This window comes from Pyrus communis, chromosome 13, assembly GCF_041283825.1.
Source record: "Pyrus communis isolate YQ-2024b chromosome 13, ASM4128382v1, whole genome shotgun sequence".
Lineage (NCBI taxonomy): Eukaryota > Viridiplantae > Streptophyta > Magnoliopsida > Rosales > Rosaceae > Pyrus > Pyrus communis.
The window spans coordinates 20,701,817-20,722,506 of NC_142577.1; the positions used below are offsets into that span (position 1 = coordinate 20,701,817).

General features: G+C 38.9%; 3 protein-coding genes and 1 long non-coding RNA gene across 7 annotated transcripts; 3 read left to right on the top strand and 1 right to left on the bottom strand.

Annotated features, from left to right (window-relative positions):
* The first annotated feature begins 708 nt into the window (after positions 1-708).
* LOC137737584 (uncharacterized) lies at positions 709-6,284 on the top strand. 4 transcript variants are annotated; one of them, XM_068477117.2, is made up of 5 exons: positions 719-847; positions 1,063-1,115; positions 2,452-3,234; positions 3,995-4,666; positions 4,799-6,284. In XM_068477117.2, the coding sequence occupies exons 2-5, from the start codon at positions 1,110-1,112 to the stop codon at positions 5,747-5,749; spliced, it is 2,412 nt and encodes an 803-aa protein (XP_068333218.2). In that variant the 5' UTR covers positions 719-847; positions 1,063-1,109; the 3' UTR covers positions 5,750-6,284. The 4 variants fall into 4 exon arrangements, with proteins under 4 accessions (XP_088539213.1, XP_068333217.2, XP_068333218.2 ...); XM_088683087.1 differs by lacking the exon at positions 1,063-1,115 and having other exon boundaries at positions 709-847; XM_068477115.2 differs by having other exon boundaries at positions 3,995-6,284.
* A 280-nt stretch (positions 6,285-6,564) lies between these two features.
* Positions 6,565-7,877, top strand: LOC137736448 (uncharacterized). The gene is made up of 3 exons (XM_068475714.2): positions 6,565-6,950; positions 7,057-7,187; positions 7,354-7,877. Exons 1-3 carry the CDS (start codon positions 6,791-6,793, stop codon positions 7,639-7,641), a joined length of 579 nt encoding a protein of 192 aa, XP_068331815.2. The 5' UTR covers positions 6,565-6,790; the 3' UTR covers positions 7,642-7,877.
* A 7,210-nt stretch (positions 7,878-15,087) lies between these two features.
* Positions 15,088-16,293, top strand: LOC137738421 (protein SRC2-like). Its single transcript, XM_068478058.2, has one exon. It carries the CDS (start codon positions 15,153-15,155, stop codon positions 16,029-16,031), a length of 879 nt encoding a protein of 292 aa, XP_068334159.2. The 5' UTR covers positions 15,088-15,152; the 3' UTR covers positions 16,032-16,293.
* A 3,034-nt stretch (positions 16,294-19,327) lies between these two features.
* On the bottom strand, positions 19,328-20,272 carry LOC148691924 (uncharacterized). The gene is made up of 2 exons (XR_015954680.1): positions 20,009-20,272; positions 19,328-19,901 (listed from the first exon to the last, which is right to left on the bottom strand). It is a non-coding gene; the product is annotated as an uncharacterized LOC148691924 (long non-coding RNA).
* Between the last annotated feature and the right edge of the window lie 418 nt (positions 20,273-20,690).

Genomic DNA, 20,690 nt, shown 5'->3' on the forward strand with positions numbered 1-20,690 from the left:
CGGTTAGTGGTGCATTATGTGCTATATTATTAGGCCGCTAATCACCTCTTATACTTTGTTAATTGACAACATTGTGTGTGGCATTTTTGCTAAGATTTCTGAACTGAGTTTGAGCCCTAAGTTGAACCCTTCACCAAACTCCATGTTTAAGAGCTTATTTCCGAGTTAGCCATAGCTTGATTCGGTTGACAACCGAACCTCACGTGTCGAGCCTTTCCTCATTGAGAAATTCCGCAAACAAATATTTAAGAAAATCCGTCCAAATGATTATTTACAGAAAATATAAAAAACTTAACAAATAAATCCACCCAAAACAACCCTCACTTTTTCCCAAAAAAAAAAAAAAAAGAAAAAAAAAACACGCTCACTTTTCAACACGCGCCACAGAGCGCGTAGGACCGCACCATGCAACAATCCCTATGGTTTCGCCATTCTAGCTCGGAAGTTAGTAACTACACCACTACGACTTGTCGTTTAACGCACTAGTAATAAAACCCCTATAACTTCCACGTACGTGGCAGCATATCATTGGCCGACCCCTTAGCTATGTAGCAAATCTCGTCCGGTCTACCGAATAGCAGGAATCTTTAGTGCCTCGTGTCAATCATTTCAGGCTAGAGTCTGTCACGCGCGATGGTGGCGCGTGGATATTTCGCTTTCGTACCTCATTAGACGGTCCAGAGAAAACACTCAGACCCTCTCCCTCGCCCCCCCTATAAAATCGTATTATTTTCTCTCTCTAAGGACACAACGACTTTGCTTTCTCAAATATATTTTTCTTGGGTTTTGGCCTCCTTCGAAATCAGCTTTCGTGGTCATGAAACCTTAGCTTCTATAAAAACCCCAGGTACAACCCTCTCTCTCTCTCTCTCTCTCTCTCTCTCTAGTTTTCATGTTCAACTGCGTGCGTGCGAGTTTTCTCTCTCTAAAAGCGGAGAGACTCAGAGGCAGCGGCTGTCTCTGTGTGTGAGAGAGTGTGTGCATCACTCTTTGTTTTTTTTGTTTTTTTTCAATCCAAAGCTTGCAAATTGGTGCTAAAACTCCAAGACCCATTTTTCTCAGGCTTGCTCTCTCACGTGGGTTCGGCTTCAAATTTCGTTTCCTTCTCCATGGAGGTATGGAGATATTAAAAAACCAAATCTTTTGTTTTCTGGGTTTCTGTTTTTATTCATTTTACGATTCAATGCAGTTCTCTCTGTGTTTTTGAAGGGTCATTGTTTGGTAAATAAGTTGAATTTGATGGGATCGTTTTGGAATTCTCACTGGTTCTGTGGTTTTTGCTTGCCGGAATGCTTTCCTGTTCTTGCTGTTGTTTCTTTCTATGTTGGGTTTTATTTATTTTTGTTAAAGTTTATAACTTTTTGGTTTTTTTTTTTTTTTTTTTTTGTTTTTTTGTTATGATTTTGGTTGTGATTGTTTGTTGTTTTGATATGAATGTGCTTAATGGGTTTTGGGATAATTATCATAAAGTTTCTGCGTTTTTGTAGTTTCGTCGATTTTAGTCTGGATTCGAAAAGGGATCTGGATTGATTTATTTTGTTGTGGGTTTGCTGCTTAATGCTTTGTTTGCTTGTATTTCTTCTCGTTTATGCTTAAAAAAAATTAGTGCTGGGTTTTTATTTGTTTTTCGGAAAATTACCATAATTGTTACCCAAAAACAAAAATTACCATAATTGTTACCCAAAAACAAAAATTATTTACGGTCAGTTGAGGTTCATGAGTAAACTTTTTAATATAATAAATGCAAGAATTTTTTTTTTGTTTGCGTTTATTTCCGATTTACCTGTTGTTTATTTGGAACATAAAGTTGGTCTTCGTCAAATTTTGACATTGGTGTCAATTTGTGTTGTGGAAATTTCTTCTCTCTTTCTCTCTGGGATTAATGGTTGACTAGGATTTATTGCTGTTAGAAATCAATGTTTAACCTTTGGCGTGTTTAAGACCAGTCTGCTGCATGTTTTACCTTTGGCGTGTTTAAGACCAGTCTGCTGCAATAGTAGCAGCTCAATTGGTTTTGGACTGCTTTCATAACCCGAACCGTCATTTCTTGGTTAGTCTTTTTGATCCTGGAAACATGAGCTTTTCAGATTGGATACATTGTACAGACTCAACAGAATGAGAAATTTAGAAAGGGTATTTGAAAGTGTAAAATTGGAATGGATTTTGTTAGAGTAGTAGCATTTTTTTAGCATGCAATACTCTTCCTCCTCGTTTTCTATCTTTTTCAGTTGGTATCATATTTTTATAATGGTATCAAAATGTGATCAGGATCACAATGCACGATTTCATGTTGGCATATGGCATTCATAATTTATGAAATTTTTACAAAGTATATGTCTTTTGTATTGTTTGTTGAACAAAAGCAAAAACTTTGATCCTTTTGCTGTCTCAGAAATCCCTTTTAACAATACCAGTCTCTCCCCCCCCCCTTCTCTCCTTCTCGTATGACAGATGGATTCAGTTGAAGGAGATAGCCATGGGGATATCAATGACGATGAATCAGCGGACCATTCATTTCCTCCAGAAGCTTTTGATCCATATGGTGTCTCTGGTGACCCTGAGCTAGGTCCTAGAGTTGGAGATGACTACCAGGCTGAAATTCCCTGTCTAATAGCTGTTTCTGACTATGTACGGCTTTTAAAGAACCCAATTGATGCAGAAATTGCTGGTGGTAGTCCCCATGGTTTAGGAATGGGGTTACCCATACCAGTAATGTGGATCAATGAGGAATTTGAGAGCAACAAATATGAACATGTCAAAGAGACCCTGATTGTTTCAGAAAGTGACAACATAAAATGCAAAGCTGAGCCAATGGATGTTAAGTTCAAGAATGGGATAACATCAGGTGAGTCAGAAAAGTTAGTATTGAAACAAGAACTGATGGCTCAAATGCATAAAAAACCTGGAGGTGTGTATTGTCCGGTTCCTGGTTCTGCAGGTGACAGCTGGAGTGGCATAGAAGAAGCCAGTTTTCTTCTTGGTTTATATATCTTTGGAAAGAGACTCGTTCTGGTGAAGAAGTTTGTCGGGAGTAAACAGATGGGCGATGTATTGTCATTCTACCATGGGAAGTTTTACAAGTCTGACAGATACAAGAGATGGAAAGAATGCAAAAAAATGAGAAGCAGAAAATGTATATTTGGGCAAAGAATTTTTATGGGGCCAAGGCAACATGAGTTGTTTTCTCGTTTGTTTTCTCACGTGTCAGAAGAGTGCCAAAATTCTTTGCTCGAGGTAATTACATCTCTAGGAATCTTTAATGCTAGTATTGATCTGTACTGTAGATTGAATTATATCAGCCTGTCTGCACATACACATCAATCTGCAAACAAACAAAAGTGTGCTAAACTAGTTATTTTGTTTTCCTGAATACTTCAATTCAGATTCTGCGTAGACACTCTGCCAACATTGTTTAAGTTATTATTTGATTACTAAAATTCTAGGCAGATTAGTATCGCTTTAATTGTTTAACACTTCGTACATGTTTCTCACAAAGCCCCTATATGCCTTCTGTAAGTTTGCTTTCCCTTGGAAAACTACTGACTTTCCTACACACCACCTGTAATATTGCTTTCCTGTAGCCTATATGTGGACTTGATTGGTAAACTCGAATTTATGTGTTTGTTACTGTAGTGATTAGTTCCACTTCTAGAGATTACTGCCTACTCATTGAATTTAGCTGTGTTTTAGCTTGTATGGTTATGGATTATGCAAATACTGTGCAAACGAATTATAGATGAGTATGTACTGATCTAACTGAGATTTTTTTTTTTTTTTTCTCTGATGAAGATTGATGTATCTCTAATTTGCTAACGTGTAACTTGTGATTCACCAACAGTAACATATAAAGTTGATTACGCAAAATGAAAACCGTTTGTGCAGATAATCATTTATAGGACAGGAGGGATATGTCTTGGATTTTGCTGTGATTGTTTGTCCATTTATTTGCTTGTATCAGGGTGCGGTTCCAATAATTTTGTTTGTCCAATTCCAGGTCTCAAAGACATTTGGGGAAGGAAAAATTTTACTAGAAGAATATGTATTCATTTTAAAGGCTAGAGTTGGATTGAATGCACTTGTAGAGGCAGTGGGAATTGGTACGGGAAAGAAAGATCTCACAGGCATTGCGACAGAGACTTTAAAGTCCAATCATGTTGCTCCTGTTCGCCCAGAAATACCAACTGGCAAAGCATGCTCCTCCCTTACACCACTAGAAATAGTCAACTTTCTAACTGGGGGCTTCCGGCTAAGCAAAGCCCGCTCAAGCGATCTCTTTTGGGAAGCTGTTTGGCCTCGTTTGCTTGCAAGAGGGTGGCATTCTGAGCAGCCTTATCCGGGTTTCTCCACTGGTTCCAAGAATTCATTGGTCTTTCTTATCCCTGGTATTAAGAAGTTTTCAAAAAGGAAACTGGTGAAGGGAAGCCACTACTTTGATTCGGTAAGTGATGTCCTGAATAAAGTTGCTTCAGACCCTGAACTTCTTGAGCTTGAAACAGGAGCAAATAATGAAAATGGGTGGACAGATGAAACAAAGCTGGACGAACAAGACTTCCCAAATCAGCAACGCCACTGTTATCTGCAGCCTCGTACTCCAAATCGTAGTAGTGGAGATGTCATGAAGTTTACAGTTGTGGATACAAGTCTGCCTAATCGGAAAACATCCAAGGTGAGGGAACTGAGAAGCTTACCATTTGAATTGGACGCCTCCGCCTCCAGAAGTGATTCTGATGATGACGATGAGGATGCTTCTGAAGCTTCAACAGATAAATCTAATTCTGCTGATTCCTTGTGTTCACAGAGGATCCATGTTTCGAAGTCCATCCATTTGGGTAGAAGCGATGACAAATATTTTGAATATGATACTTCAGAGTGGGAGCATCAAGCTTCTTGTCAAGGTTTGACTACTGTGACTGCAGATCTATCTAAGAATGAGAACATTGGTATTGGCAACGACATGCGGCGCGGGAAAGCTGCGAAGTGCCAAAAGATCCAGAAAATGGTTTCTGAAAAGGAAAATCATGTGGCCCCTGTTTTAAAAAGACGTCGAAAGTTAGTTGCTTGTAATCACACAGATACCATCCCCAGCAGGAACCACTTCTTGCAAGGTCCCATGTTACAGCAAGATGCATGCAGCTCTGAAGACCACCCTGAACTTAGTGGGAAAACTCCCTCTCAAGTGAATCTATCCGAAGAGAAGTTATCATCCACCAGTACTTTGTCTAGAGAAGCCAGTCCAGTTAATAATGGTGAAGGCAAACGTGGCGATAGTTTGCGCGTGGAAACATTTCATGACAATCCTCAGTGCCGTACATTTTTTGACTTGAACAAGCCCCCCTCTCTAGATGCTGAAACTGATGAACCTTTCACAATGACAGAAAGACAAGATGATCAAACAAAACAGGAACCGGATGCTGCTTCCCATTCAACGATGCCCTCTGAATGTGGGGATATTTCTGAACAGCAGCCTGCAATGAACTCTCGGAGACAGAGCACAAGAAGCCGACCACTGACCACCAAGGTACTGGAATCTTTTGCTTATGGATTTTTCGACACAAAGCAGAAGCGGAAGAGTAGGGATGAATTTCCCCGAGACAACTCCATATTAAGGCCATCCAGGCGTGCTCGTACTAAGGTGGGAGCTCCCGACAGTTTTGATACTAGTCTCCCGGATTTCAGCATGCAGGAAACCGGGAGTGCTAACCCCAATAACAACGCTGACGGATACAGTGAACTTGACATGGGCTCCTAAGTCAGTTAGGTGCCGAAAATCCAACAAACAACTTGAAGAAAGAGCTTCTGCATATAACGGAGACTGCTGCTTTCGGCTGGGCTACTATAACCCATGATACACAACAAAGGTAGCTGTCTCTTGATTCGTCTGCATTGTACATGGTGTTACATACAAAGTTCATAGGAAAGTCTGAGTATTAGCGTCATCTCCCGAGGCCATTACATCAGAGAAAGCGGCACAAATAACCGGAAAACCAATGATGAGAGATAAAGTTACATTCCTCCATTCAAATCGTAGTTGAAGTTCAACAGCATTTGATAAAATCGTTTACTTTCTCTCTTATGTACAATTTACTTTACAAGTGGTTGTCTTTTTTTTTTTCTTTTTCTTTCCTTAATTATGTGAGTTGCAAGACCAACTTATAGGGTGACTGTTGCATTCTGATCAAATGTAGTGAAGGTGAAACAAAAATTGTAATTCGATTTAGACTGGCGTCGACAGTTTCTCATCGGTTTACATCTGAAATTTTCGTAATGTGGAGATATTTGTGTTACGCATTCTTTGTTGACTGCCGAAAGCAAAAGATAAGTTGAGCGTTTAAGTTTCCTTAGAACAGTTTGCTTGCATGCTCATTGTTTCCTGAACTGGGAGCTCTTTAACTCGTACCAAAGACGAATTTAAATTACATTCCTGTTAGCTCATTGTGAGGCTTAATCAAAGTGTACATACTATCATTTGTTCAAAAAAAAAAAGAAAAAAAAAAAAGACTTACTATATCATATAATCCAAATTAGGAAACAAAACCGTCATTAAAATAAGCCCCTCCTGGGTATTTTAGCCATTTCGTGTAGGACAATAGGACACGAGAGCACCACGCGCCACTTCAGCGTGTGTAGCTCCGATCGTCTTCTTCCTCCTCTTCCAGACTTGCAGTATTCCCACCAAACCCTATTCCTCAAAAGTAAAAAGGGTTTTTGCATTTTAACCTGTTCTAATCTATTTTACCGGATTTTTATTTGATTTGGGAAAAATTAGAAAATAGAAAGCACAGCCGACACAATGGGTCCGGCGCTTCGCCGAGCTGCTGGAAGAACGCGATCCACTTCGACCGTCGAGACGACGTCATCAAAACCAAAGACCGTCGTCGTCGATCATCGGCCTCCTCCGGTTCCCCCCGAACGGCCCGAGATCTCCAAGGTCGGCGGCGCTATTGATTCTGGTATATAAAAGCTACCGCCTTTCTTTTGTCACTTGGCTTTACATTTTTCCTCAGCTCAGTTTAGTTAATTGACGGCGTCGTTTCGAATGTGTTTTGTTGGTTTCAAATGGCAGTGCAGGAACAGGAGGAGCAGTCGAAAATGTGCTTGAAGAGCGAGATCCAAATTACGACGCCATGCTCAATCAAATGGTGGGTAGGATCAAATCAAAGCCTGGAGGCAAATTGGAAATGGGTGGGGTCAGTTCTTCAAATATTGGTTTTTTCATTTCGTTTCGTCCGTTTGGAACAATGTAGAAAGCACTTCCGCTCATAAGCGCTTTCAGCGCATAAACTAGCCAGCCCCACTTTGACTTTGAGACATTGTGTTGTATTGTAAATTTGTGATTTTGGGATTATTTTACAGGCATTTGTGGTGGAAAGGTATAAGAGGCCTCTACCAAAACTGAGGGATACGAAACCCGATTCCGGCAGTTATGAGGAGAGGCCTACTCCGCCGGGGACTCTGAATGTAGCACAGCTGCGCCACATCATCCTGCTGCATCAGGGCAAGGCTGAGGATCACAATGGCCGCATGGAGCCGGACCAAATTGCTGAAAAGTTCCGGGTTGATGTTGCCGAGGTTCGGAGGATCTTGCAGTTTGTATCACTACCTCCGGAGGACAGCAGCGGCAATCAGAAGAACAATCGTTGAAGAAGGCACAGATAGATAGCTCCGTCAACCATTCTCCTTCGCAACACTGTCACTTCTAGTTGGATTTTCTGTTGAATAAGGATGGCTCGCATGCAAGTTTGAAAATGTTATGAGAAATCATGTGAAATCTTTGTGATTCGGGGAATCCATACATTGGAAAAAACGTGTAGGAAATATTGTACCTCGTGTTTGAGGCATTTCGATTGCAACACGAATTGAGAATCTTTTTACCTAAACTTCATGTCTGAGATTGTCGCAAATGCAAGGGAAAAATTCGCATTTGCTTGTTATGGGTTTTAATTCTCTTCGTAGACATGTTTCCGCGAGTGCGGAAGGCGACTGTATTGGTACTTCGAGTCTTCGACCCCAAAAATACGTAAGAGTATGTAAATACAGTAACCAGATTTTTCCAGACAGAAAGCATCGGTTCTTCGCAAGGCGTCAAACATGTTACCGTAAGCACGGTGCTCTGCTGGTTTCCGGCGTCTTGGTTGCCTCTGTGGTCCTTCAATCTTGCAAGGACCCGGTAAACAGAATTCATATGACCAACCATCATTGCATTAACATGGAAGCATTTTCATGCACAATTTTCTTCCCTCGAGGACAATTGTTGTATCCAGTTACTTTCAACAAAAGATCTAAAAATGTCAGGTTATTATTATACACGTGAGAGTGGGGAAGGGAGAACTGAACTTAAAACCTCTATTTCTGGGGTAAATAATCTTAACTACTTGAACTACAAGCCCTCCAAAACTAGCCAATGTGGTTCATGTCCTTATGAGACCTCGTGACAAATATTTTCAACCAAAACAAGTATATATTGATTTGTTGACTCCACTGATAACCTACTAATCCATTTCCCGGGAAAATTTTTAACCCACGTCTAAGCATTCTAGATTATTGTTGACTCCACTGATAAATATAATCCCTTAATAAACGCTCATGATTTTAACTAGACCTCAACTCTCTATCTTCTCCTACTTTTCGAGAAAATTTCAAAGTGCTCGGTATTCAACTGAATACTTCATGTGTTATTATATTTTTTTGTTGCTCAATAAAGTAAAAAAAGTATATTGATTTTAGTGAATTAACACGGATATCATTTTTTTCATTTATTTAATTTTATTGAATTGAAAATTTGTATTTGATTTTGTGTGAATTCTATTTAGTTTTATTAAGATACTGCGATAAGTAACCAACTGGTACTTTAATTTAGTAATATTCTTCTTTAGTAGTAAGAGCAACTCCACCGTTGCAAAGGTCCCCCTGGCTATTCACTATTTAATCCACTCAGTGAACAGTAACCGTCCTTAATGAACAGTAACTGTCTTTTGCATCTCCACCTCTACATTGAATAGCCCTGGCAATAGACACACAAATATTAATATTTATTATTATTTATAATTAATATTATATTATTTAATTTGTATTATTAATTTATCTTTTTTGGAAATTCCTTCCTATCTCTCGAAACTTCTACCATTTGTTTTCTTCTTCCTTCCCACTCTCTCACTCCCCTCTCCCTCATTGTCTTCCCTTTTTTCTCCGACCGACCGTCTCCCTCCCCGCTCTCTTTTTCTCCCTCATTTCTCCCTGTTTTCTTCCTCAAAGGAGGAAGCTACGAATTTTGCACCTAATTTGGATCGAAAGACCAGTAGGTCTTTCTTCTTGTTCCTCAAAGCAAAGAGAGAGCATTGCAAATTCGAAATCACTAATCAAATTTCTACTATAATTTATGTTTTACAACTCCAAATTTGATTTTGTTTTTTCCTAAAAATTTCTGGAGAAGAGCACTGCAAGATAATTGACTTCTGGGTTTACCGCAGATTTTGATATTTTGTGTAATTGGGATTTATAAGCTTTAATCTTTGAATTGAAGTGTTGTATGGTGGATTAAGCTTATTGGAAGCTTAATTGGACAAGTTCATCGATGAAGGGTTAAATTTTGTTCTTTTCGCTGTGCATGCTTTCTGTTTCTTTTTTCCAGAATCCGGCGAGCTCCGTGATCAATCTCGACCACAGTTGTTACTCATAGTGGTAGAATCTTGTTCCTTTTCATTTTAGCATCATTTTTGTGCTTAAATTACAATTTTTAATGGAGTTTTAAGTCGAGATCGGAATCGGGATGAATCCCTGCCAAATATTCCGGTGTTCTCCCTTGAGGGTTCCGGTGACCCCATGTTTTAAATCATGGTTGACGTCACCCTGACGTCAGCCTTGCGTCACGTGGCCTTCGAGCTCTTGGGTTGGCAACTTACGCCAGGTCTCTCCCTCAGGCCCACTCGGGCTCCATCGCTAACACACGCTGGACTTCTCCACTCGGGCTCTCTGACCCTGTTTGAGAGCCAGTCCATCGAGTAATAGCCCACGGTAGAACTGCTCTAAGTGAAATGTCTTTGGTTCGACATGGAGGCGATAACGTATTGTAATTGTATTGAGTTGAATACCCGGTTAATGATCGCTCATTATGCGCCCAACCCAATTCTCTCTTCTTAGAATATAAAATTATTGTATATAAACAGATAATTTAACTATTTTAAAAAAAATAAAATATAGCCTGCTTCGAGGTAGGTGTTGCGGTTTGGCTTGCTTTTCAAAGAGTTCTATATAGATTCTTTTTTTTTCTTCCCCGTTGCATTTACATTTCAAAGTCTTTCTTTAATACTATTCTCTTGTATTGGAAGACAAGTTTTACAAGTAACTAGGAAGAACGAATCAATTTAGATGATGGACTTCAGTGATGCATAAAACATTCATCTTTGGGATGCAAGTGCGTCTTCTTTTATTTATTTTTTGTATTTTTTTATTTTTTTTTCTGGTCAATGACTTTTTCTTTTTCTGACTCGATCTGCTTTGGGATGCAAGTGCTTCTTCTTTTTCTGTTTTTTTTTCTTCTGGTCAATGACTTCTTTTTCTCAACTCGATCTGCTCTAGAACTGCAGTTTCCATTTCCCTTCTTCTGGGGCTCAAAACAAAGACCAGCCAACCCTAAACATTTCTATTAGGTCATCTGTTGTTCGCTACTTTTAACAACCATCACTCATTCTATTCGTGTTAATATTTCAATACTTAATTTAATAATGAATGAGTTATCAACAACATTAGCCAAAAATATATCACATAATACTTAAATTAATCACAACTAGAAATAGTTTTACTTTAAAGACATACAAATTAAACTTACCCAGAAGTAAACATATGTGGAGTACTACCATCCCTTTGAGTAAACTTGAATCCCCTTTTACATCTGTAACCAGTAATAATTTTGCTAAAATAAAAAATTAGCCACCCTCCTTTTCTCCTTGACTTACAATAACTAGTAATTTACACTAAATCCTAATTAATTTTTTTTTTTAATTTACTTGTAAAAATATAACTAAAAGGCACTTTTAGATCACAAAAAAACGATTCCAATAATACATAAAAGGTTAGAAGTCCCTTATGCTTCTTCTTGAAACACTTCAATTCCGAGTTTTCCACAAAGCATTTGTATTTTTATTAAAAGTATCAATGTTGTCATGCCCCGGTCCCGGTATACGTCCAGGATTGGCACGTAACGTCACCAAGTATCTGTATATCTAACATACCCCGCCTCCGGGATATGTACAAGGCAAAATTCAAGATTCAAATTGCATAGTAATTTTTGTATACTTTATGACTGCATCTAACCTCCTCGTTAGACTGCCTATATACCCTCGATAGGGATCAAACCATTCGTAGTTCACCATTTGTTAAACTCTAAACTTTTCGTAAAATTCTTCTAGTAGAAAACATAAAATACCACGCTACACATCAATCATAAGCCAAACACCATTTGTCAGCATGCCATTCACATAGACATATGTTTTCCAACATCATTCCACAATCACATCAATCATTAACACATATCATATACCGAAATGCAGGGCTAGAGCGACACAGTTCGACTGAAGCCTACATCTTTGAAGCTGAAATCAAATCCAAGGAACCAACAAGTCAAATGGTGCGATTTCGGACAACTCAACAAAATCCATCAATATCGGGTTCCGGACCACTTAACGGAACCAAAACACCAAGAAAGATTCTTGACCACTCAACGGAATCCAAATCAAGATACGATTCCGAACCACTCAACGGAATCGCGGAGTAGAAGGGATTCCGGACCTCTCAACGAAATCTAAGTAGATACGATTCCAGACCACTCAACGGAATCTCGGAGTACAATGCATATCGAACCACTCAATGAAATTCAAACTGGATACGATTCCAGACCACTCAGCGGAATCCAGCCGGAGCAGGGAATCAGACCACTCAACAGAACCCCAGCAGATACCCAGTTCCGGATCACTCAACGAAACCGAGCAAAGGACTAAGGACATAACAACAGTTTAACAAAAAGTACTCAATTTACAAAGGCTCAATGAAATGAAACAAAGCACAAGTACTAAATTTAGAACAAGTCAACGAAGCGAGAAATGAAACAATGAAATGGGTTATGAAACAAGCTTTAGAGCAACAAACCCTATGACAATGGGTTAACGGACCACTACTAGCCCTCACATTTCATCACATCATACCAATCATGCAATTCAAATCACATTTCAAATATGCACACCAAATTACTTTTCATCGAACCATTCAACAAGCTCTTCAAACCACATTTCACAGATATCATCACTACATGAGTCAAATCATGTTTAATAAACATAGATCAATGACTAATCACATTTCAATAAATTCACATTATAAAATCAAGTAATATTCACAAAGGATACTGAATATGAACTCAGGGTGATGACCATATCACATATCTTTAAGTCACTCATTATCCAATATAGGCCCACTAGACTTCACTTAGTCTCTAGTGGTACTAATTTTAGTATTTAGAACGTTTCAAGACATGTTGCTCAAAAGTCAACCATTGGTCGACGATAGGGTCCACATCCCTACGTAATTTGATCCGGAAGATCTGCACATCGGATTTTGGATTCGTAACTTCCTAAGGTCCTCATTATGCTCATAGAACAACATACTAAAATTTCATCAATTACAAATTCAGGTGGCGGTCAACGTTTAGTTTTACAAACTTAGAAATTCAATTTGGGAAGATCCGTAGTTGAATTCCCGATCCTTCAGTTTCTAATGTCCTCAAGCATTACATACTATAACATATTAAACTTTGGTGACGATCCAACGGTCGGATTGTCGATTCATATGATGACCAAGTGGCGGTCTCTATCAAAACTATAGTCATATGACGACATTTCGTCAATCGGACATCACATATGGAATAAGGATATCCACATTAGTCTAGGAAAGGTAGGTGGGGTCTTGGCTCAAAAGCCGCCGCACACGGCGACCGACTACCCAGATTCATCGGAAAATTTTGCCTAACTCCAAAAATTACGAAATTTCACAGAAATGTAGAGCAAGTCTAGAAGAGAAATTTTCATACTTGGGCCAAAGTCCAATTCAGCCGAGAAACCCTTGAAATCACCCTCGATCCGCCGGAAACCTTAGAATTGGGTGTTCTTGATTTGACTTTAAACAAGCTCTGACGCCTCAACCCACTCATGGGCTTTGTTCTTGGACTCAAGAGACACCTGAGGATGGTGGTAGTTGATGGAAAACCCTTCGGAATGGGGCGGATCGCCGCCGTACACCCATCGAATTCTCGGGTTCGATTTCCACGAATTGGAGCCAAATTGGCTCAGGTTTTTGGTGGAAATGAAAAGAGGGGAGGTCGGGTAGGTGTTTGGTAGGGGTGGAAGGTTGTAAAATGCTGAAAAATGGAGGGAAAACCGTCGAAAAAAGTTACCAGAATTGGGTCGGGTCGCAGGTGTAATAAGTTGGGGTGATTCCATGCCTCTCGCCTCTTTCCCTTCCCCTCCTTTCTTCTCTCCCCCATTGGTCACTTCTCTTTCCTCTCTTCCCCATTCGCCCAATCGCCCTCATTTCCCCCCTTCTCTTTTGTCCATCTCTCTCCTTTCTCTCCTCCACTCTTCATCACAACCGTCCATGTGGCTCAATTAGATTGCTCCAGAAAATTTGGAGCCTTCTAGAGTGAAGGTTAAATTTACTAAAATGACCTCGACTTTAAACGTTAATATCTCATTCGTTATAACTCCAAATTACAATATGTTTACGCTCACGCGCTCATATCGACGATTACTACCCAAATACCTAAAGGAAAATGGAAAAATACATACGCATCAAATATGTCCTCAAAAATTTTGTTTAGTCCATTAAGTGCGTTTTCGTCCTTTTACTTAAATATATTTATGCGCCGCAAATATAAACGCATCGAAACTACGAATAAAAATACAAAATACGTAATTTTAAACAGTGAAATCCAGGGATGGGATTTCACAAATGTGCTTCTAAATTTCAATAGAAGCACCACTTCTGAATAAGAGTATGTTTTAGAGAAGTACTTACAAACAAAGCCTTAAATGTTTGCTAGAAAAGATCATGAATAATACTTGTATTCCCTTTTAGGGATAGACTCATTCCCACTTGCAAATAACGCAACTTCATCGTAGAGATTTCATAATCAGAACCGTTCAATTTCTCAAATTTCATTGACAATCATCCGTACAAAATCATTAGAATGGGAAATTGTTTAGTCATTCAAATGTATCAAATAAATAAATGAGTAATCATTAATATGTTAGTTGGTTGTTACACCATTGGTTTATTTGATATATTTTGGATGACTAAATATAATCTCCAATTGAAATAATTTTTTGCATGGATGATATTCTTTATAGGAATGATCTTCAAATGAAGATTAAAAAATTGAACTGTTCTAATTATGAAATTTTTATAATAAAACTACGTTATTTGCAAGTGAGAATGAGTGTATCTTCAAAGAGGGAATGCAAGAATCATTTAAAGATGATCTGTTGTGTGGAAGATTTCGGCTTGCTTCTAATGAAGGCGATCTATTATTTTTAAAACAATTATTAATTGTGAAGATATTATATTAAGCATCTGATTAAGCTAGTGCACCAAATGTTCCCAGATGTGATTCACCCTTCGCCAAGCGCTGACCTAATCTCTCTGTGTTGATTAATTAGTGTTTACTGTTTCACAAGTGGTGAATTGTTTTCGTTGTTAAAGTTAAACAATTCTGAAAAAGATTGCTAGTAGCGAAGTCTTACCGAATCACTCATAATTGGTTTTTTTTTTTTTTTCAGGATTTATAGAGACAGTCACAATTAATTTTTTAATTTTTAGTTTTACAGATCGCTTACTAAGACGTTAGGAAACTTCGAACTTAAAACTTTATCTAGTGAAAAGAGCATTTCTTACCAAGTCATCGTCAACCAACTAATATTCGGATTCAAACTCTCTTCCCCTTAATATTTAATTTAGCATAAAATATTGCTTGCCTAGAAAAAAATAAAAATTTAGTGTTTGCTGTTTCAGACTGTCACCGATATATAATAAAGCTTCTGAACTTTTCTCTTTCCCAACCCAAATCCCATTTTCCAAATCCCGTTCTCTCTCTCTCTCTCTCTCACTCAAAAATGGAGCAGAGGATCCTAGAACTCGAACTCATCTCAGCCAAAGACATCAAAGACGTCAACCTCATATCCAAGATGGACGTTTACGCCGTCGTCTCCCTCCAGGGCGACGACGTATCTCGCGCCGGCGAGCAGAAAACCAAGACCAAAGTCTCCCAGGGATGCGGGACCCAGCCCACCTGGAACTTCCACATGAAGTTCGTTCTCGACGAGTACCTAATTCAGCAGAACCGCATCTCCCTCGTCTTCAAGCTCGTCTGCCAGCGCAGCCTCGGCGACAAAGACATCGGCCAGGTCGTCGTCCCCGTTAAGGAGCTCTTGGGTTCCGTAAAGGCTGACGCCGCCTCCATGAACTTTGTCGCTTACCAAGTCAGAATGCCCTCAGGGAAGCCGAAAGGTGAGCTCGAGTTCTCATACAAATTTGGTGACAAAGTGGCGGCTTCAGAGGCGACGCTGACGGCGGCTTCGTCAAAGGGTAACGAGCCGGTAACGGCCTATCCGGTGGTTGGACCGTCAGTCCAGCCGGTGGTGGGGTATGGTGGATACCCACCTCCAGTTGGCAGCTCTGCTGGGCCTCCGCCACCTGGATACGAGTACCCAGCACCAACGCAGGGATACGGGTGCCCTCCGCCGCCGCCACCAGGGTATGGGTACCCACCACCGCCACCAGGGTATGGGTACCCGCCACCGCCACCAGGGTATGGGTACCCGGGGCCGCCACCTGCCGGGTATGGATACCCACCGATGCAGCAACCCCAGCCGGAAGCAAAGAAGAAGAACTTTGGGATGGGGCTGGGAGCTGGAGTGTTAGGAGGGTTACTTGGTGGGATGCTAATTGGAGATATGGTATCTGATGGCGGTGGATGTGGTGGCGGTTTTTAGTTTTTTGGATGTTTGCTTTTCAACTTTTTGTTAGAGTACTAAATTTTCTTTTTGAATTGTTTTCTTTGTTTGATGGTATCATTGTAAAGTTCGGTATTGACTTCTTGTGAATATGATGAAATTTTCAACATGTGACATGATATATCATGTTTGATATAGGTAAATACCAGTTTGGTACAACTGGAATTAAAAAAAAAAAAAAAAAGGGTAAAAAGAAGTTAGGGTCTAAAATGTATTTCGGAAATATCTATAATCACGTTTTTTTTTTTTGTGTTTTTTTTTTTTTTTTTTTAATTTTATAATTATGAGTGGAAAATAAAACCCAAAAAGTTGAAGCAGCAAAAGTAAGCTTAAAAAAACTGGCTTATTTATTCTGAAACGCAAGTATAGTGCCCATTAATTGAGAGTGATGATGAATAATTTCATAATTATCATGTTCAAGAATTACATGAGATAAAAACATTAAGAAATATCATAGCTGTAAGTTCCATGAATGCATTTGGTTAGACTACTTTTACATTGAACAACTTTTGGTTTGTTATTCTATTTAAAGTATGTACCAGTTGATTATGGTATTTTAAGTGCATCAACAATGTTGAGCACTTGTGCTAATGAATTTTAGCTATTTAGTTTGAAATATTTCAATATTTTGAAGTACTGTGTTGTAGTAATTAGTATTTGAGATATGTATAAATCAGAAATAAATATATTTTCTTTTAAAGTATATTAATAATTAACTTTTATTTGTCAAATAATTAAATTAATACAAATCTATTAATACACAGTCACATTTATTATATAAAAGTTTACGAAATACTCTAACAATGTTTTTTTTTTTTTTTTTTTTGCTAAAGTTATTTTTATAATATATATTTTATCAAACATTTTACTGTTTTATTTCACAGTTACTTATGCAAATTAAAAAATAATTAATGAGCAAATACAATGAGAAATCGCCTAAGGAGAAATTATAAGTGTACAAATCATATCTTTAATCTGGTGGACTGTTGGGGGGTTAAAAGGTCCAAGTATCCAAAACACACAGAGAATTCCAGCACGAAAGCAGCTGATAGATACTACCGCCACCCTGCCCTTAACCAAATTTCCAAAACCCATCACAAAATATGCTCAATTTGGAGAAAACTCATCTTAATTATGTCTTTAAATTAAATAATTTGCATGGCATGAGATTGACCAACAATATATATATATATATATATATATATATATATATATATAATTTTTTTTTTTTTTGTCAAATGAGACTTCGTCCCATATCATGGACTGCAAAGATGGATCAATAATACTTTTATTCTAACATAAAGTTTTTGCCACGGGAACAAGTAGTCGAGATTAGAATACGATAGATTACAAGCCAACATCATCTTGATCATATTCCAACAAAATATACCTTTCTACTTGGTTTATCAGGGCCCTTATGTAAAAATTCTAGTTATTCTCTAATCAAAGGGTCTAGAAGGTTAGAGGGTCGAAAATAGTCCGAAAATCGTTTTCAATCGAGGGCTAGGTCAAATGGCTCGTGGGCCCCACGAGACAAAAAAGAACCAAAGGGTCAATCGGTTGGCCCAACCCAGAAAGCCAGCCAGCCACCCCGGGCTGGGGCGGATTTTGAATGCAACAGTAACTAGCTTACGTTAGCTAGCCGTTACATTTGAATTTTTTTTCTTTTGTACGGTTTTCTTTTGTTTTTTTACAATTTTTTTTCCTATAACTTCCTAAGCCATTAAACAAAATAAAAAAATGTTAAAAAATATTCATTTTTTCCTATAGATTTAAGTTGTTGTAGTTTTTAAATTTAAGTTATTGTAGTTTCTAAATTTAAATAATAAATTATGTTTGGCCCTCGATTGGAGATGGTTTTTTGTCACAGGGCTATGTTTGGCCTATGGCCCTCTGGCCCCTCGGTTGGAGATGGTAAGAAATATGGTCATGCACTGTTCATTAAAATATTAATTTCTTGGAAGGCTATAGCACTAAAACGAGCCATCTGGCCCTCCTTCGGTTGGAGATGGCCTTAGGGAAAAAAACAAAGAAAAACCCTAATGTGATCGATCCCAACCTTTGACTTCAGTGCCGGCGACAATCTTTCTTAATCTCTTCCTTTTCTTTCTCATCGTCTTTAGTAGTGGTTGTTTTGTCACTCTGTTAATGAGAGTCTTCATGTTTGTTGTCGCTTTCTCCTTCGACTTTTGTAGTGGTTATGATTTACTGAGGCCATTTCCAACTGAAGGAGGGCCAGAAGGCTCTCTTTGTCCCTAATATTTTAATGAACAGTGCATGGCCGCCCTCTGGCCCTAATATTTTAATGAACAATGCATGGCCATATTTATTACCATCTCCAAACGAGGGGCCAGAGGGCCATAGGCCAAACATAGCCTTGTGAAAAAAAAAACCATCTCCAACCAAGGGCCATAAGACCAAACATAATTTTACTATGGTTGCTTAAATTAAATTACCACAAAAAGTGTGAACTATAGCTAGTCAACTCTGGCGAGGAACCTCAATACAAAACTTCAAAAACAACAGTCGAGAGGAGTAACCACCAAACACTATTATAAACGCCAGACAAACGCATGCATGCTTTCCATCTCAGTCCAGTATGTTACCAAAAATCGGCTTCCAATAATCCCACACCTCCTTATAAACAAGTTCGCGTTCATATGCTTGCAGATGGTAAGAAAGCTCCAACATATTCACCTACAAATACTATAGTCTGGCAAAACATGCCCACTTGAATAGGGCTTTGGTACCAATTGTATTGAGAAAGGGATGAGCAGAAGCATGCCCAATCTTAATATCATTTGTTGAAACTCTGTATACGTACTGTACAAAAACCATAAGGAAATTAAACATTAAAAAAAAGTACAACAACATAAACAAATCTAAACCCAAAACTAACCGCAATTCTCAGCTTGCCTATGCCCCAAGCCATAACACAAAATCTGCCTCTTTCCCTTCCAGTAGCCCATCCACTTTCTGTTAGCGTCTATACAAAATTTCGAATCTATGAAAATGTGGCGTTGAATGCAATAACTTTCTAGAAACTTTTCACTTGAAAGATATGTGTAACATGTACTTTACTTTCTCAACGGAGAAAACGAAAAGCAAATCTACAATGAGTGATCTATAAATTAATAAAACGTCTAGTCTGCCCACTACGCTGTTCTAGAAGTTGAGTAGTTAAATCCATCGCCTTCTAAATCAAATACAAATACAAATACAACTACAGTCATTAATAAAATAGAAAGTTCTCTTACAAATGCTGATAGCATATGTGATAACAAATCATATTCGTTCTTCGGCATTGCAAGACCAATATCAAATGTAAAGACTTTGTAATGCAGCAATTGTGCATCCAAGGTACTTTCACTTGGGCAAAGCCAAAAAAGTCAGATTACAAGGAATTTGAAAAGCACAAGCATTTCGTCTACAGTATGAAATTCCCCGAAATTAAACTGTGTAATATTACACTACTAAAGGAGTAAACTCAAATGCAATGAAAGCAATGCATCCAAGCATTAGGTTTATACGATCAACTACTTTAAAAATAATTCAGGAAAGAGTTACGGCAATTTCCTTCTCATCAGGTAACCTTGGTAATTCATATATGCAAGGAGAATCAAACAAAAGCACAACAATAAGAATTTCATAAAATTGCTACATCTTGGAAGCGCTTTTCCGAAACACGCAATCTTACAACTAGGAAACGGAGAGTCGAGAGATGCATTGTATTCTAATCAACATGCATGGGTTCCGAGCCCCCAGCTGCTCTTCCATTCCACTTTTCTCTTCTTTCTCCTCAATTAAACTCCTCTGTTCTTCCTCTAAGGTATTCTGCAACTCATCCACCTGCAAGAACATAAAATACACCCGGAAATTACCCCACTTTCTTAAAGCGTTGTAATTCTACTGCTTAATGCACACAAGATATGGGGAATTCAATATAGCTCACATACCACGTGCAGGAGCAGAGCAAACTGCTTCTTCCTCAGCTCCAGCGTCCGCGAACTTGCGGTGTTCGCCGCCACGGCCTCTCCCCGCCCTAAAACTTTTCTTTCTTTCCCCAGCATCGGAACTGACAGGAGATTATGAGTCCGGCGGAAATTCGATTTCGAATTTGACAAACCTTAATCTAATCTCCAGAAAGAAAAACCCCATTCACAGCGGAGGATCCAGCTTCTGTTTGTGGAATCCAACGGCAAAGGAGGACGTTTGTTGGTTTTGCTCAATGGGAGAGAAAGAAGATGAATCAGAAGAAGAAGAGGAGGAAGAGAGAAAGAAAGGCCGGCCCGGGGCTAGCTGGCTGGCCCAAAGGAGCCAGCCGGTTGCCCTGATTCCACTTTTTTGGTCTGGTGGGGTCCACGAGTCTTTTGGTCTAGCCCTCGGTTGGAGACGGTTTTCGAATCATTTCGGGTTATTTTTGGCCCTCTGGCTGGATCAGTTAGAGATGGCCTTAAATAGCAACATTTGTTCAAAATTGAGATGGTGGTTTTGTGCTTGGCAAATGAGTACGAGGAGGAAGCTCGATATTTGTTTAAGGTGATTCATAGTAGGATTTTTTTTGCCAACAATTACAAAATCATCAAAGGGTGGTGCAGTTTTTTTTCTCATGGCATCGTTGTGATGGCGTGTAGGGAT